This window comes from Peromyscus eremicus, chromosome 5, assembly GCF_949786415.1.
Source record: "Peromyscus eremicus chromosome 5, PerEre_H2_v1, whole genome shotgun sequence".
Classification (NCBI taxonomy): Eukaryota; Metazoa; Chordata; class Mammalia; order Rodentia; family Cricetidae; genus Peromyscus; species Peromyscus eremicus.
This window is the reverse complement of record NC_081420.1, coordinates 44,281,375-44,298,394: the sequence shown is the minus strand read 5'-3', so window position 1 is coordinate 44,298,394 and position 17,020 is coordinate 44,281,375. Positions and strand designations below refer to the sequence as shown.

At 36.9% G+C, this 17,020-nt stretch overlaps 1 protein-coding gene across 3 annotated transcripts in view; it reads right to left on the bottom strand.

The window, feature by feature from the left end:
- Sugct (succinyl-CoA:glutarate-CoA transferase) overlaps positions 1–17,020 on the bottom strand; it is a 721,641-nt gene that overhangs the window by 628,908 nt on the left and 75,713 nt on the right. For all 3 annotated transcript variants that reach the window (XM_059263379.1, XM_059263377.1, XM_059263378.1), the window contains one exon: positions 2,534–2,625. In XM_059263379.1, the coding sequence (XP_059119362.1) occupies positions 2,534–2,625 (92 nt within the window). The remainder of the gene's footprint in view (positions 1–2,533; positions 2,626–17,020) is intronic.

The following is a 17,020-nucleotide window of genomic DNA, read 5'->3' as shown; positions in this document are numbered from 1 at the left end:
AAATTCAAGAGAGGAAAGTAAATAGGGAAAAAAGATATAATTATATTTTAATTCCTAAAATGTTCTTTTGAACTTTCTGAGCAGTACTTCATTTGTGAAGAAATTATGAACAACAATTGACATGTAGGTTCTAATAAAACTAAAAACTTTCTTCAGAATTGAGGAAACAATTAAGTGAAGAGGAAGCCCACAGAGAAGGAAAGAGTCTTTGCCAGCTATCATTGGACAAAAGATTAATATTCAGAATATTATAAAGAACTCAAAAAAGAAAAAAAGACCCATTCAAATCTGAATGCAAAGTTCTTCAAAGAAGACTATAAGTAGCTAAGAAGTATCTCAAAAGGTGTTCAGCATCCTTAGCAAGTCAAGAAATGCAAATCAAAACAAATTTGAGATTTCATCTTACCACAGTCAGAACACAAAGATCAAGAAAACAACCAGCAGGAAATGCTAAGGAGGTTGTGGAGGAAGGGGAAGACTCACTCACTGTTGGTAGAATTACAAACTGGCACAGCTACTCTGGAAATTAATACAAAGAATCCTCAAAAAGCTAAAAACAAATCTACCATACTATACTACTCCCTGGCATATGCTAAAGGACTCAACAGAAGTAATACTTCTTCAGCCATGTTCATCACTGCTCTAATCACAATAGCTAGGAATGGCAACAGTCCAAATGTCCTTCAGCTGATGAATGAGCAATGAAAGGTGGTACACACACACTATGAACTATGTTCAGCTGTAAGGAAAAATTAAATCATGAAATTTGTAAGTACATGGATGGAACTAGGAAAAATATTACATTGACAGAGGAACACACATAAGAAAGACAAATGCCACATATTTTCTCTTATATATGATTCCTAGCTCCAAAATCGTCAGATGTGAGTATACAACCTGAAATAACCACAGAAACCAGGAAAGTCAAAAGGTACCATGGTGAAGAAGGCATTAGCAGAATGGTACAGATACAGAAGAGGAAGTGGGGAACATGGGATATTAGTTAGGGAAATGGAAAGATGGTCAATACAAAAGGAGAGGGAGAGAGGACTGAAAGTAGGAATAAGAATGTTTGAAAAAGCCATTAAAGAATCATATTTTTATTTACCTAAAATTACATTAAATACATATAAGTTTATATATATATATGTGTGTGTGTGTGTGTGTGTGTGTGTGTGTATGTACATATATATATATGGGTACTGTGGTAAAGTGGGTATTAGGGAGAAGAGCAGATGAGGAAAATAAAATAAAATAAAGTATGTATGAAAATGAAAATGAAATGTGTTGCTTTTTAAGATAACTAGAAAATAAAGTTTAAAAATCGTAAGGCTGAGCATACACTGTGTGGCTACCCTATCAGAATGTAGTACAGTTCACCAATGGAACCACAGAAGCCCTTCACCTTAGTAGTTTTTCATTCATTTTAACACTTGGGTAAGAACTGATAGGTCCTAAATGTTTTCACATAATCCCAACTGGGTTCAGTACCTTTAAATAAAAGCACTAACAATAATGATATCTTTACCAAATGAGAGCCTAGAGATCGAACAAAGAGCGATATGTCCATGCTCTGTTCTCTCAATGAACAAAAAGAAAATTGATCCCCACCTTATTTTAAGGAAGGGCTACATACATTTTTTTTTCTGTGACTAAAAATGAAACATCAGAAGACAGAAGTACAAAGGGCTTTGTATCTTAAGGCAAATCTCATAGCTGCTTTGAATTAAATATAACATTTTAAAAGAGGTCACTCTGCCTCAGTTTACCCTAGCAGTGCAGCGATCTGCCTAGTGTTAACTAAAGAAAGTAACTCAGGGGAGAAACATGTGCTGTAAAAGGGGTTTTAAGCTTACCAAGCCCGTTTGTTTTGAAATGGATGCCTTTTAGTTTTTATCTACTAGGCTTTCATACTATGCTTTTTTTGTGTGCTCATGTCATTTTCCTCCAAAAGTCTTTGCTCTGATCTAATTAAACACATTTGGACACCTATGTTCTTTTAGAAACCCCACAACATACTATCAATTGGGAGGGACTATAGTATCAAATAATTCAAACTGTAACACATATGGCAAATCAGACACAACTATTTCTGTCACTTTAAGTAACAAATTTTCAAATACATGACTACTTAAAATATTCTACATGGGAAAAAAAAGTATCTCCTAGGTATATTTACTAAATGCAGACACTCTGGCAGAAACAGTCATCTATAGTCAGTCATTCTCTTTCATGGAAGAAACATTCCTAAAGTCACACATAGGTGATTATGCTTGAATAAATAAATGAATAAAAAGATATGAAAAAGGGAGTCATCACATGATATTAATAAAAAAGCTTGCTATTTTCCATGAAATCAAGTTGATATTTAAGCTTCAGTTCCTTTACAATAACCAAACTTAAGCTTTATTTTAATAAGTCATTCACTTTCTGCTGTTTCTTTCCAAAATTCATTCAAGTTTAACTTAATAAAGAATAATTTATTTCTGGCATATATAAGAGAAATAAGTAAGAATATTCTAAGAAAACCTACCTCGGGCCCTGTAATGTGCATCAGACCAGACATAGCAGAGGCGATAGCATCGTAACCTGCTCTCTGAGACAAGGGCCCTGTCTGGCCATACCCTGCAACAAGAACAGACATTCAGTGCTACATGGGGTGTGAGAGTGTGCTAAAACCATTCCCCTCCAGAAAGTGTGCAGCATTGTTCCAATTAGATCTGTATGACCCCTTGATAGAGACAGTAAGAATTAACCAGTGTGTTATACTATGGACAACAAAAACCTGTTGAATTACTGGCCCCCTTATACCTTCAGGAGTGTTTGTTTGGCCTTTAGAACATTGTGATATGATTTTATTTAGTTGGCAACAATTTTAAAAAATAAAATAAAAAAGATAGCCCACAAGACACAATCTCTAGCCAGGTGGTAGTGGCGTATGCCTTTAATCCCAGCAGTCAAGGCACAGGAAGTCAGATCTCTGAGTTCAAGGCCAGCCTGGTCCACAGATCGAGTTCCAGGGCTACGAGGAAAAACCAAGAAAAAAAAGATAATTTTTGGCTTTAAAAAAAAAAGAAAAGAAAAGAAAAGATAGCCAGTGTTAGCCCATATTCCCCATGGCAGCAAACCAAGTTGAGTAACAGCGCCCTTTACATGGGTCCAAACTGCACCTGCCTGTCTTCCCCTTCCCTCCATGGGCCCCCACCTCCACCACTTCTTTCTCAGCTCCAAGGCCTCACTAGACACTACCTGCTCTTCTTCTGTGGGACAGTCCACAAGTGAAGCAACGTGCATTTCCCTCAATTATGTTTACACGGGTTTTCAACTAAGCAAATAAATCATAAGTGACAAACTTTAAACCTGGACATATTTTAGGAATGTTGGTGCAGTGCACATCTGTAATCCTAACACTCAGGAGGCTGAGGAAGACCCAGAGATTGAGGTTAGCCTGAATTACATTGCTAGCCCCGTCTCAAAAGACAATAGTCATAAATAAAACAATCTCATAACCTAACAGTGTTATTTTAAATACAACATTTTTTTTTCTTTCTGACTTTTTTGTTCAGAAGGGAAGACAAAAATCAAGAGAACACAAGTAATCATTTCTCCTACTTTTCCTGTCTTGGTTCTTACTGTTTAATCCTAACGGTTATATCAGAAGCTGTAGGAGTCCATCTCCAAATCCCATTTATTTTCGAGAGAATGGACAAATGAAGAGCTTTGCTGACATCTCTATGTACAAACCCTACCTTTGTAAGCATCTAGAAAGGGTCTCCTGGGGATTTGCCTCATCAGACATCAGGAGAGTACCCTGTTTCACAGCCTCCTTCCCTCCCTCCAGTCCTCTACTTTAATGTTCCCCTATCAAAAAAAAAAAAAAAAAACAGCTCCCTTAATGGCCCTTTGTAGAAGACAGCCTACATCACATCTTTAATTCCCTTTATGCAATTTATGTTCATAGCTCTTAACCTCAAAGATGTGTAATATACTTGTTTATTAATTACAGTTGTTTCCTTCATGCTGAGATGTAACCTCTGGGAATGTTTTCTGTTTGATTGACTGCTGTATCCTCAGCCTGTAGTACAATGTTTGATGACACTTAGTGGAGGAATAAACACTTGTTACTCAAAAACAATCAGTTTTTCGAGATCAATCAATAAACTAAATGAAGAAGCAAAAGAAATGAGTCTAGCCATCAGTTAATCTACCCAGACATATTTGCTACCATAAATGGTCTCTGTTAGAAATGAAAGTGTATAAAAATCCTCACATGAGACATGAGGTAATATTAAGATATTCAATAGTTAAAGATTAAAAGATATTTGTCTCTTTGCTTGTTTGTGTTTCTGAGTCTTAGACAAGAACTTACTCTATATTCCCGGAGGCCGTGAACTCTCAGCTTTCCCACCTCAACACTTCCCTAAGTGCAGGGACTACAGGTGTGTACCAACAGGCTTGGTTGAGATCCCTCACCACTGATGACAGAAAATGCGCCATATGTCTCCTTGAGTTCTATTATGCAAATTTTCAAACAAAAATAGAGCAAATGTGTAATAAGCCTATCATCTAATTTCAATCATCACTTATTTATAGACAATCTTCTTTCCAGTATATTTATCTTCCAGTTACAACTACTGTATGAAAAAAAATACAATTTAAAAAAAAAAAACTTGAATGTTCTGGCTTAGGTTAAAAAAAAAAGATATTTTCTCTTAATTTCAAAAACAAAGCTTATGATTTCTAAACTATTACTCTTTAGATCTTTAAAAAGTGTAGGAGGACTATGAAGAGATCCTAATAAAAAAAAGCAACGAAGTACAAGTCAGCAGTCTCCATGCAGAAGTCTGGGAAGTTCCTCCCAGCTTGAGTGAATGGATTTCAGCACAGCTAGTTTGCATCTGTAAGTGGTGCAGTGGAGCAGGCTCAGTCTTCCCTGCAATGCCATTCCCAGCCCGGAACAGCATCTCAACAGGAGTTGCGAGAAGGATGAGGTTTCAATGAGCTCAACCATAGGAAATCCTCAAATGAGAGTAACTAAGGCCTCTCACCATCAGCACAACTCTAAATGGAATCTTCTAGATGGTCTTGAAGAGAAATAGACTCAGGAGAAAATCAAGCAGCTTATAAAATAAAAGTGCATCACAATAAACTCTTTTTGTTCAGAGCATGAGTGAAGCACAAATACCCTAATGACTTTAAATTGTCATTTCCAAGTGTTTCTAGTAAAGAAATACATAAATAGTTACACTGGAGACAGTAGGCACAATGAAAAAGAGTAAGCTTTAGACTTGAAAAAAAATCCAGATTCAAATTACGGTTCTGCAAACTATTAAATCATCAGAAATTCATTTATTTTCCCTGAGCCTCAATGACAATATTAACATTTATGTCACACATTTACTGTCAAATTCAACTTGACTGCACAGCATAAGCAAAGTGAATTTCACACTGAACATTAAATATCATTAATCAATAAATATATATTAACTCACCAATAATACATTAGCTTACATTCTTCCATACCATATTTAGAACAGCATAAGAAAAGCTACTTTTAGGTAAGTCAAAGTAATGAGAATAGAAATCCTAAATATTTAAATTAAGTTGTCTGACATCCATAAAAAATAGAAAACTTTTTTACAGTTAGAACTTAACACTTGCTCTTTGGACAAAAGAATGTGGCAATAATAATATCATATAATAAAGCTGAGTATAGCGGTACACATCTTTTATTCCAGCAATTGGGAGGCAGAGGTAGGCCAATCTCTGTGAGCTTGAGGCTAGCCTGGCCTACAAGTAAGTTCCTAAACAGCCAAGGCTACATAGAGAGACTCTGTCTCAAAAAACAAACAAAAATAGTAATATACATGTGTGTATATACATGTATGTGTGTGAACCAAAATATTATTCTGTCTTTTCACTTAATACTTAACTATTATAAATGCTATTAATAATAACAACAGTATTGACAATTAGATTTCTCTGTTGGTAATGTGAAAACTGTAATTATCTATTCAATAAATATCTGAAAATATCTGAGTATGAAATCCAAATAGTTGGGGTTTTTTGTTTTATTTTTATCTTTACGGTTTCAAAACCAACTGTGCTTATGATCCAAAGTGAACAGGGAAAAAAATCTATCAGTTCTTTTTCATTTGAAATTAAGGAGGTAAAGAAAATTAAGACAGTTGTAGAAAGTTCTCCCTCTCCTCTCTCTGCCTCTCTCTCTGTCTCTCTCTCTGTGTCTCTGTGTGTGTCTCTCTCTCCCTGTCTCTCTCTGTCTCTCTCTCTGTCTCTCTCTCTGTCTCTCTCTGTCTCTCCCTCTCTCTCTCTCTCTCTCTCTCTCTCTCTCTCTCTCTCTCTCTCTCTCTCTCTCTCTCTCTCTCTCTCTCTCTGAGTCCCCCACTTACTTTCACTGTGAGGAACAAGCTCGCCATCTCGTGGCTTCTATGAACACTGACTATAAAGTAAAGCTTTTACACTAAGAATGTGAGTAAAGTATGGTCCTAGTTTCGTTTACTTTTCTTCTTAATAGTGCCTCGCTCCATGTCTTCCTTCACTCCTTCACAATCTTAGAAAGCAGCACTAACATGGGGACTCGTGCTCTCTCTGTGACATCTCACAGTGTCAATATCCTCTCTACCAATGCTAACCCCCTGGAGAGTTGCAAATCCCTCTAACAAACTGATAAGAGGCTCTGCACACACCCCCAGAAGAATGTAACTGAATAAATGCTGCTCACAGAACCCATTCCTGCACTGTGTTGGGTTAGGCTCAGCATCTAAGTGGCACTCCGTGCTTATATACACCTGCTCCAAATCCAGCTTTCCTGATAGAGATCAGCTTGAGGGCAGCTTGAGGCTTCTAAGTAACCAAGAGCTTCAGAATGGGAATCTAGCCTGATGATAATAAAAGGAAAGAGGACAAAATAAAGCATCACTCATCTAGGTGATCTCATTAGCCTCTTACTTTCAGTCTCCTGCCTTATTCTTGCTTTGTGAGATCACAGCGATCTTTATAAAACGTAGGGAGTACACTACTACAAGAAAAGGCAGTACATGCCTGCAATCCAAGCATCTGGAGGCTGAGGCGGTAGGAAAAGCAAGGCATTGTCAACCTCTATATCTAAATGGGTAATGACACTGTTAGGAATTTGTAAATTAGATCATTATTTCACACAAAAATCCTAGAAGTTAGGTAGTGTCGTTCCCATTTTTATTTAAAAAAAAAAAAAAGACAATTTAAGTCACTCGCTTATGATCACATGCATAGGAAGTACTATAGCAGAGCTGAGATCTGGACTCAAATATGTGTTCTTAAATATAAAGATGTTTATGTGTATTGGTGTTTGCACTGACATCTCCATCCAAAAGTCTAAAATACTACAAGTTGTTGATGCCATAAACAGAAATGGCATCCCAGCTCAGGCAAACTCACATACCACTAACAAAAATTGTTCCTTTTCCTATATTCACTATCTCATTTAATGAAAAACACCTCAGCATATACGCAATCAAGTAACCTGGGTTACCCTAAACTCTTTTCTTGTACTCCTTGCTCATATCAAACTGATCAGTAATTCCTGGTTGATTATTTGACCTGCCACCAACGCCCACATCTATCTAAGCTCTTATGCCCTTCCTTTTTGCTCATCTGCCTCAATTTACTCTTCACATGACACAAAGAAGTTCCAAAAATCTAAGTTGTTTCCATACTAAAATTCTTGTTCAGTTAGTTATCTATAGGCTTAAAATACTAGTAGTCCTAACATGATATTTTGGGTTCTTTATGATATAGCCACTTCACCAGTCTACATAGCTTCTCCTTTGCCACACCTCCAAAACTATTTACATTCTCCAGACATAAACAGCTCTTCAGTTCCTCTGGCCCTGTGCTCATGCTATTTTACACATTTTCCTCATTTCCACTGTCTGGTATCTGATTCCCTCCAAGACACAGAGCAGGTTTGTGACCAACAGTTAGGGATAAGGAAGAAAGTCATTTCAAAGATCAGTACACCTGTGCCAGTAGCAAACATAAAAACGAAATATAAATACATTGATAGTTAGATAGGTAATAGTAATATTCCAAAAGCTTTAGAAATTCTAAAAATAGACCATTACCTGGAAGAAAAGAAGACAATAAAATATTTTGTGATGAAAAAAAATATGTAAGGTGTATATAGATATCTGCACTTTGCTTCTTTTCTCATCTGGTTGCTTATTTATTTGTTTTATAGTGTGAAGAGTTAAAATGATAATAAGATCTGAAAGACAGCTCAGCAGGTAATAGCACTTTTAATGAAAGCCTGATGACTTGGATTCTATTCCTACAATACAAGTCTGATATAGTGATATGCATTTGTAAGACCAGCATTCCTACTGTGAGATGGGAGGCAAAGGTAAGAGAATTACCTGAAAGCTCACAGGCCAGCCAGCCTGGAAGGGACAGAAAAACAGAAACATAAGAGACCCTGCCTCAGTGGGTAAAAGGCCAGAACTGACTCCCCAAACTGCCCTCTGTCCTCCACATGCATGCCACAACACACAGTCCGACACACGTGTGCAGACACACACGAATGCACACACACACACACACACACACACACACACACACACACACACACAAACTTCTTTAATTAAAATAAGATTATAGCCGGACGGTGGTGGCGCACGCCTTTAATCCCAGCACTCGGGAGGCAGAACCAGGTGGATCTCTGTGAGTTCGAGGCTAGCATGGGCTACAAAGTGAGTTCTAGGAAAGGCACAAAGCTACACAGAGAAACTCTGTGTGTTTTTAATTTTTTTTTTATTTAAATGCTTGTTTCTTACCCATTGAAAATGCCTGGGAATAGAGAATAACATAAGACAAGTATTCTTAGTATCCAAACTGCAGTGGATTTAAACACCTCAAGTATGTTAAATTCTGTGGATTTGTAATGAATTTTTAATCACCAATACAACTATTGGTATATACTAGAGAATAAATTAATATTGTGAAGATTAGTAAGTAAGGGAAAACTTTTGTATCTACTCAACCTTCACTGAGTAAACTATACCCAGAGTACTCAAGTAGTTGAAGATAGAATAGTGTGTGTGTGTGTGTGTGTGTGTGTGTGTGTGTGTGTGTGTGTATGCGTGCATTGCTACATGTATACCTCTGGAGGCCAGAGATGAAGGCCAGATGCCTTATTAAGTACCTCAACCTTATTCTTTGAGATAGGTTCTCTCACTGTACCTAGAAATCACTGATTGGCTAGGCTGAGTGGCTTCAGAGCACCATGGATCCATCTGTCTCTATACTGCCTGATCTCCCAGCACTGGGGTTGCTGACACAAGCCACCTCGCCCAGAGTTTTATGTGGGTTCTCATGTATGCATGGCAAGCATTTTGCCAACTGAAACATCTCCCTGGCATTACCAACCATGAAGAAAACAGAGCAGAGTTAAAGCCCATTTCTATGCCATTCCTACTGAATTAATAGATATAAGCAAGCATTCTTGATAATAAACATAGGCAATCATTATTAATAACTTCCAACTTCACAAAAAGAGGTGATTATGTGATACTCAGAAAAACAACCATCATTTTCTATTAAATATTTTTGACAAAAAGAAAACTCAAATAAAATCTGAATAATCTTACATATTTCTCTATTTACTATTTTAAAGATGGAGACATCATAGGAACACAAACAGCATGACAGGACCAAAGAGAAAACTAAGAAAGTTACAAGGTAAAAGACAGACGGGGAGGAACTGGGAGGTAAAGAAGACATTTGACCTGCTTCTGGATCTCAACCCAAATTTCAGATTTGAGAGAATTTGAATGGCAATTACATGTTTAATTACTATTTTATTCATGTGTAATAATTACATTGAGTATTCAGACTTTAAATCTGTGTGTGTGTGTGTGTGTGTGTGTGAGAGAGAGAGAGAGAGAGAGAGAGAGACAGAGAGAGACAGAGAGAGACAGAGAGACAGAGACAGAGAGAGACAGAGACAGAGAGACAGAGAGACAGAGCAGAGGTCAGGTGTTTTGGTGTTTTGACTCACTCCTGCCACCATGTGGATCTGAGGGGTAGAACTCAGTTAGTCAAGCTGAGCCATCCTGCCAGCTTTATTGAGGATTTAAATAAAGTCATTTTCTATTACATACATTCTAAGATAATTAGAAAGAAAAGTATGTGAATTCTGAATTTTACTTATAAACATTCAATGGAAGATCCATAATATATAGAATTATGAATAAAACATGGTAAGTCATGAATTATTATACTGGGCACTGAAGATTCATTATACTATACTCTGTATCACTTTTTCAGAATAAGATGTAAGACAATAATAATAAATTCTAAAATGTTATTCTAATTCCATTTTGTATATCTAAAAGTACATCAAAAACAAATAAAAGAAAATAAAAATACACTAAGTAGTATTAACTATGAAAAGATTTTAGGCAAAAGTTCTCACCATACAGATGAGAAAGGTGAGATCCAAAGATGTTAAGGGACACTCAAAATGAGAAAGCCTCAGCAGCAAACTTAGATATCAAGCTCCCAGTCTGGATCTCAATCTGAACAGCAGAGGTCATTCTCTATTATTAGCCACTCTGTACTGTACAGGGATTATTCATTCAGAAATGAACTCGAGAGCTAGTTTTCCACAAAATATTTTTCCTGGTGTTTGTTTTATGAGTACTTCCTTTGTCATGCCTCTTTCTTGAGACATGATCAGCTGAGAGGACCAAAATTCTACAATCTTGTGGATTTTTGCTCAACTTTCTTATTAGTATTGTGGAAAGGTTCCTGTTTGAAACTTTTCCCCCAATCAAATCTTCAGTTAATAAGGTGTTTCTTTGTACAGCCACATCCATATATCTCTGTCTCTTTCTCTCTCCTGTAACAAACACTTCAGCAGGATTCCAGTGCAACAAACCCACAAGCCAATGTCAGAATACTTAATTCAAGGACTCCATAGGTCAACTAACAGAAACGAGTTAGGGTTATAAAAATGGCATGACAAGGATACTTGCTATTTCAAGGAGTCATACTCATGCTTCATATGTCATCTCATTTATGTTCATAGTAACTACATGGAATACATTTCATTGTCTCATTTTAATTACTATGAGAAAAAAATGGTGTTGTGAACAACTAAGTGGATTAGCTAAGGTCACATCACTACTTACCAGGATCCTATAAGCAGTTACTAAACTGCTGACATTCATGATCATAAGTAATATTTTACAGAATATTTCCATGAGAATCAACAATTTGTATAATATTTGGAATAAAACTGTGTTCAAGAATACCAACAATTTGAACATTGTTCAAAGACCAAAAGTGTGATTAATGTGGTTTTCTCTCTGAACAACCTTTGAAATTAGATCACCAATTTCTATCGGAAACAGCAGCAAAATTGACTGGTTAATTGCAAAGCACTTAAAACATGGGAAACATCATGCTACTAAGCATATGTTCCCAATTCAAAAACAAAAAAACAAATTGGATGATGTAGTAAAAGCATCCTGGCTTTATCATAGAATTACTATTTGTTTTATCATATCCAATTTGGTACTGCTAAAAGTACTTTTTGTTTTATAGCTGTTTTATGTACATGTATTTTTCCAACTATATATCATCATACCAGGCAGACAGTAGAAACTTACTACTTGTCATCTAACTGTGCATATTTTTTGCCTTATGATATTCCTTACATGGCTATGATATTCTTCATATAAACTTTCAAAAATGTTTTCACACATTGATGGGAGTTGGGGAGATTAGGTAGTCAGAAAATTGGCTTAACTATGGTATGCAATTATCTTCATGGAAAGAAAGCAAAAAATTTCTTAAAACTTTCGTTATCTAGCCGGGCGGTGGTGGCGCACGCCTTTAATCCCAGCACTCGGGAGGCAGAGCCAGGCGGATCTCTGTGAGTTCGAGGCCAGCCTGGGCTACCAAGTGAGTTCCAGGAAAGGCGCAAAGCTACACAGAGAAACCCTGTCTCGAAAAACCAAAAAAAAAAAAAAAAAAAAAACTTTCATTATCTAAATGGAGTCCATCAATGTAAAGTTCTAATGCCATGTTAGTGCACTTATACACACATGTGCACAGATTATTCTAAATCCTATTTAGAGCATATTCAAGAACAGAGGGAAAAGCTATTAGAAACCACAGTGATATAATAAAAAGAAATAGAATTTGTCCTCCAACTATGAATTTGGACATATTTCCATGTTTTAAAAACTGTATCAATAGTCAGTTCCATATTGCAAGCTTTACTATTTTCTCTAAGAAGAATTCAGCTCACAGTTTGATAGATGCATCATAAAATCACTTAAAAAATGAAACAAGTTATCATTGTAATACATTTTTCCTCTTCAAGGGAAAAAATCAAACCTTAAATGACAGAAATGTAAAACAAACTTTGAGTAGAAAAGAAAATAAAAGCCCAGCCAGACTCTCATATAAACCAACTCCTTATAGTTGGATTCCCACACCCTAAATAGCAGCACTACGTCAGCCTTTGAAAGGACATTCTAGGCAACGAACACAAAAATACTCAGTACAGACCTCTTTACAAAGCAAGACTAAACATCATCTCAAATCAAAGCTAGATAAATGGATAATCCAAATGAGTAACAACTTAATAAGAATCACCTTTAGCCTTGTTGCACTGCCAAGAGGAAAATTCTCAATTAAGGGCAAATATACATCTTTATTTAATAAATAAGTGAAACAATAAAATAAAAGGAAAAAGACATCAAGTAAAATAATTCCTGAAAAGGCCATAGTTGAGAGCAATTAAAACTTTTGCACAGAGCAGACTTTGGTAAGCAATCCCTCCAAATACTCTCTGTGACACTAAATCTCAGGGCAGAGAAATAACGTGAAGCCAGGGGAAAACAATGGCATCTAATGGTTCTGGTAAAACTCATCATGTATAGACTAGCTGATAGGAGGCTTAAAAGCTTGCAGTTACAAATAAACACACTGAATGCTGAGATCCTAGTTTCTCCACTCAGTAAAACCAAAGGTCACTGGAGAAAATAGACTAGAGCATCCGCATGGTATGGGCAAACCTAGAAACCCATGTGAAAAGAAATAAGTGTTCAGTGAAGAATGATAGAGTGACAGTGTACAGAAGCCATCTTTAAGACATTCATATTAGGGAAGGGATGAAGAGATAACTCAATGTTTAAGAGCACTTGCTACTCTTTCTGAGGACCCAGGTTCAAGTCCCAGAACCACTTGGCAGATCACAACCATGTTGACTCCAGTTCCAGGTATCCAACACTTTCTTCTGGCTTCCACAGACATGAGGCATACATGTGGTACACAGACATAAAGGCAGACAAAACATCCATACACATATAATAATTTTAGAGAAAGAGAGAGATGTTCCCACTAGCCAAATCTGTGGATATTTGAGCCTTGAAAAATGACAGATACAGAATATAACCTATTGATTAAATATAACTTTAAGAGTCCACATTTTATGCACTATTTCATAACATAAAAACATAGTCTTTTTCTAGTAGTAGAAAGCCAGCAAAGAGACATGAAGAGAACAAGGAAATTAGAAACTCAATAGTTACCAAAAGCATAGTAATAGTAACTCACACAAGAATCATCACTGGGTATGGTGGTACACACCTTTTATCCCAGCACTTCGGAGGCAGAGGCAGTAAGATCTCTGTGAGTTCAAGGCCATCCTGGTCTACATAGTGAGTTTCAGGACAGTCAGGGCCATGTACAGAGACCTTATCTCAAAAAAAGAAAATTTTAAAAAATTCAATGTATGATAAAACTGGTGACTATCCATGAATAGAAGGTACAGGGGTAACTGTGGTCAAGAATCCTGACAGACCAGATGGAAATTACATTGCTAGCAATAGGACTGGCTAGACCATATGCCTCCTGATACCACCCACTGGGAGGAACTGAGCATATTTTCCTGAAATGTGACTCCCACGGTATTTAAAACTCATTCATGAGGAAACACCCAAAAAAATCCAAATTGAAAGACATCCTACCAAATAATTGACCCTTCAAAAACACCAATGTCATGAACTACAAAGAAAACCTAAAATAAAGGAGATTAAGACAACAATTGAACTCAACAAAAATTTTGTATTTTCCTCGGCTTTAAAGGACATTACCGAACAATGGATAAAATACCAATAAGATCTAGCTATAAATTACTTAAAATTGGGCTAAAGAAATGGCTCAGTGGTTAAGAGCTCTAGCTGCTCTTCCAGAGGTCCTGAGTTCAATTCCCAGCAATCACAAAGTGACTCACAGCCATCTAAAACGAGATCTGATGCCCTCTTTTGGCATGTAGGTGTTCACACAAAACAAAATAGATAAATAAATAAGTCTTCAAAATAGAAAGACTTTTTTAAAATATTTTAAATTATATAACATTATTTAAATTTTAATTTTCTGACTTGGATATTACACTGTATATGATAGAAAACCTTAGTTTTATGAAATATAAACTGATATATTTAAAAGCAAAGGGGCAAAATATAATTTGTATGGTTCATTTAAAAATTCAGACAGGCTAGGCATGGTGGTACATGTCTTTAATCCAAGTACTTGGGAAGCAGAGGCAGGTGGATCTCTGTAAATCTGAATTCAGCCTAGATAGATAGATGAATGCAAGAATGTCCTAGTTACTGGCTTTAACTGTCAACTTGAAACAACCCAGAGTCATCTGACAAGGGAAATCTGACAAGACCAAATTGTCTGTGGGCATATCTGCAGGGGATTCTCTTGACTGTTAATTGATCTGGGAAGGCTGAGCACACTGAACACAGCACCATTCCTGGGCAGGTAGACCTGAAATGTGTAAGAAACGTAGTTAAGCATGAGCCTTCAAGTGAGCCAGCAAGTAGTGTTCCTCCATGGTTTCTTCCTTGGCTTCCCTCAATGATGGACTGTTCCCTGGAACTGTAAGTCAAATAACCCTTTCCTCCCCTAGGTAGCTTTTGGGCAGAGTGTTTTATCGCAATAATGGTGAGCAAACTAGGTAAAAGGATAAAACAAAAGTATCTGAATATCCAAATGCATAGTTTAATAAATTACTCTGCAAGCAATACTAACATGCTGTCTTAGTTAGGGTTTCTATTGCTGTGAAGAAACACCATGAACACGGCAACTCTTACAAAGGAAAACATTTAATTGAAGCTGGCTTACAGGTTTAGTCCATTATCATCATGGTGAGAAGCATGGCAGCATGCAGGCAGACATGGTGCTGGAGAAGGAGTGGAGAGTTCTACATCTAGATTGGCAGGCAGCAGAAAAAGCAAGTGACACTAGGCCTGGCTTGAGTATCTGAAACCTCAAAACACACCCCAGTGACACAGTTCCTCCAACAAGGCCACATCTACTCCAACAAGGCCACAATTCGCAATAGTACTACTCACTATGGACCTATGGGGTCAATTTTAAATTCAAACCACAACACATGCATCTAAAATGCCCTTAATGTATCTCTATGAGGAAGACAAAGAGGACAAAGAGAAGAGAGAGAGGAAGTGGCATCACAAAAAAGAGTCACCATTTCCTAAACGTATTTCTTGATACCAAACACTTCACATATATTAATCTACTTAATCCACACAACTCTAGAATTTTCTGAGGAGAAATACACGGTTTAGAAAAGTTTCATAACTTCCTCAAAGTAATATAAATAGCAAAGCTATTGTGTTTAGATGTTAGTATTTGATTTTTGTTGCATGTATTTTGGGTTTTGTTTGTTTGTTTGTTTATAGTATAGTGATGGGTCTCACACATAATAAGCAAACACTCTACCACTGGGCCACATCACCAGCTGCTGCCCCCCCCACACACACACATACTCACACACTCTAATCTGAGAACTTGCATTTTATCTGCATTAGAATTTCATGTAAGAGTGAAAAGAGAGCCAAACAACTTTAAAACAGTACAGGAGGGCCAACAAGGCAGCTCAGTACATAAAAGGCTTGATACAGAGCCTGAGTCTCAGGATCCACATCATAGAAGGAGAGAACCAAGTCCTGCAAGCTGTTCTCTGGTCTGTACATGCATGATGTGGCACTCTGCATGCCCAAAACAACACAATAAATAAAAAGTATTTCTAAAAAAACATAATAAGGCATAATTAGACCTCTCAGTGTTTCTGAACTTCACAGCAACAACAGGAGTATCATTTGATGGGAGTATGAGAGTAAAGCTATGAAGAGAGTATGGGATGACAACCAAAGTTGTCCCTCAAGTCTAGTATCTAAAAAAATTTCAGGAAAGAAATGAGCATCCAACACGGGAACCAGGAGAGAATCATTTCATTTCTAGTAGTCAGCCACATGATTTTATTCCACTAATTCAGATTTAACAACTACCAAGAAAATCAATGGCACTTAAGAAAAACCATTAGTGACCAACAGTAACAGAGTTCAACTCCACATGGTACACTATTTTGCTAAGCAGATTTTAGAATCTCCTTAGTCGAGAAGGAATGAATAAAGGTCTTCACTGGTCCTACCTCAGTGATCTAGGGTTGCTTCTCTTTGAGCCTGAAAGAGCTCCCTCACTCCACCAACAGAGATTTCTAACAGCAAGGATCTCTATCCTGGTGACTCTCTCCCTTTTCCAGCTGGTCACGTGTAATCTTTCTTAAGCCCTGGGCATCATCAGCACATCAGCTTCCTTCTGCTCTGTTCTCTTGGACAGACCAAAGGCACATAATGTTATTTTCTTTCTCACCCTGATCCACAGGAAATATCAGCAGGACTTCAGTGGCTTCCCAAACCACAGTCCTCCAGACATCCTCTGGCTCTCTAAATACCTTGGGCATGAATCACGTACCAATCCACTTACTCACAAAGCCTCAGGGAACAAAAGCCAAATCCTCCCAAAAATCCCAATAAGGTCTTTTCCTTTCACCTAAACTGCTAAATTCTGTTGAATTATTTCTTCTGAAACTATGAACATTTGAATAAAAGAATAAAAAAGTAGAAATTATAAACAT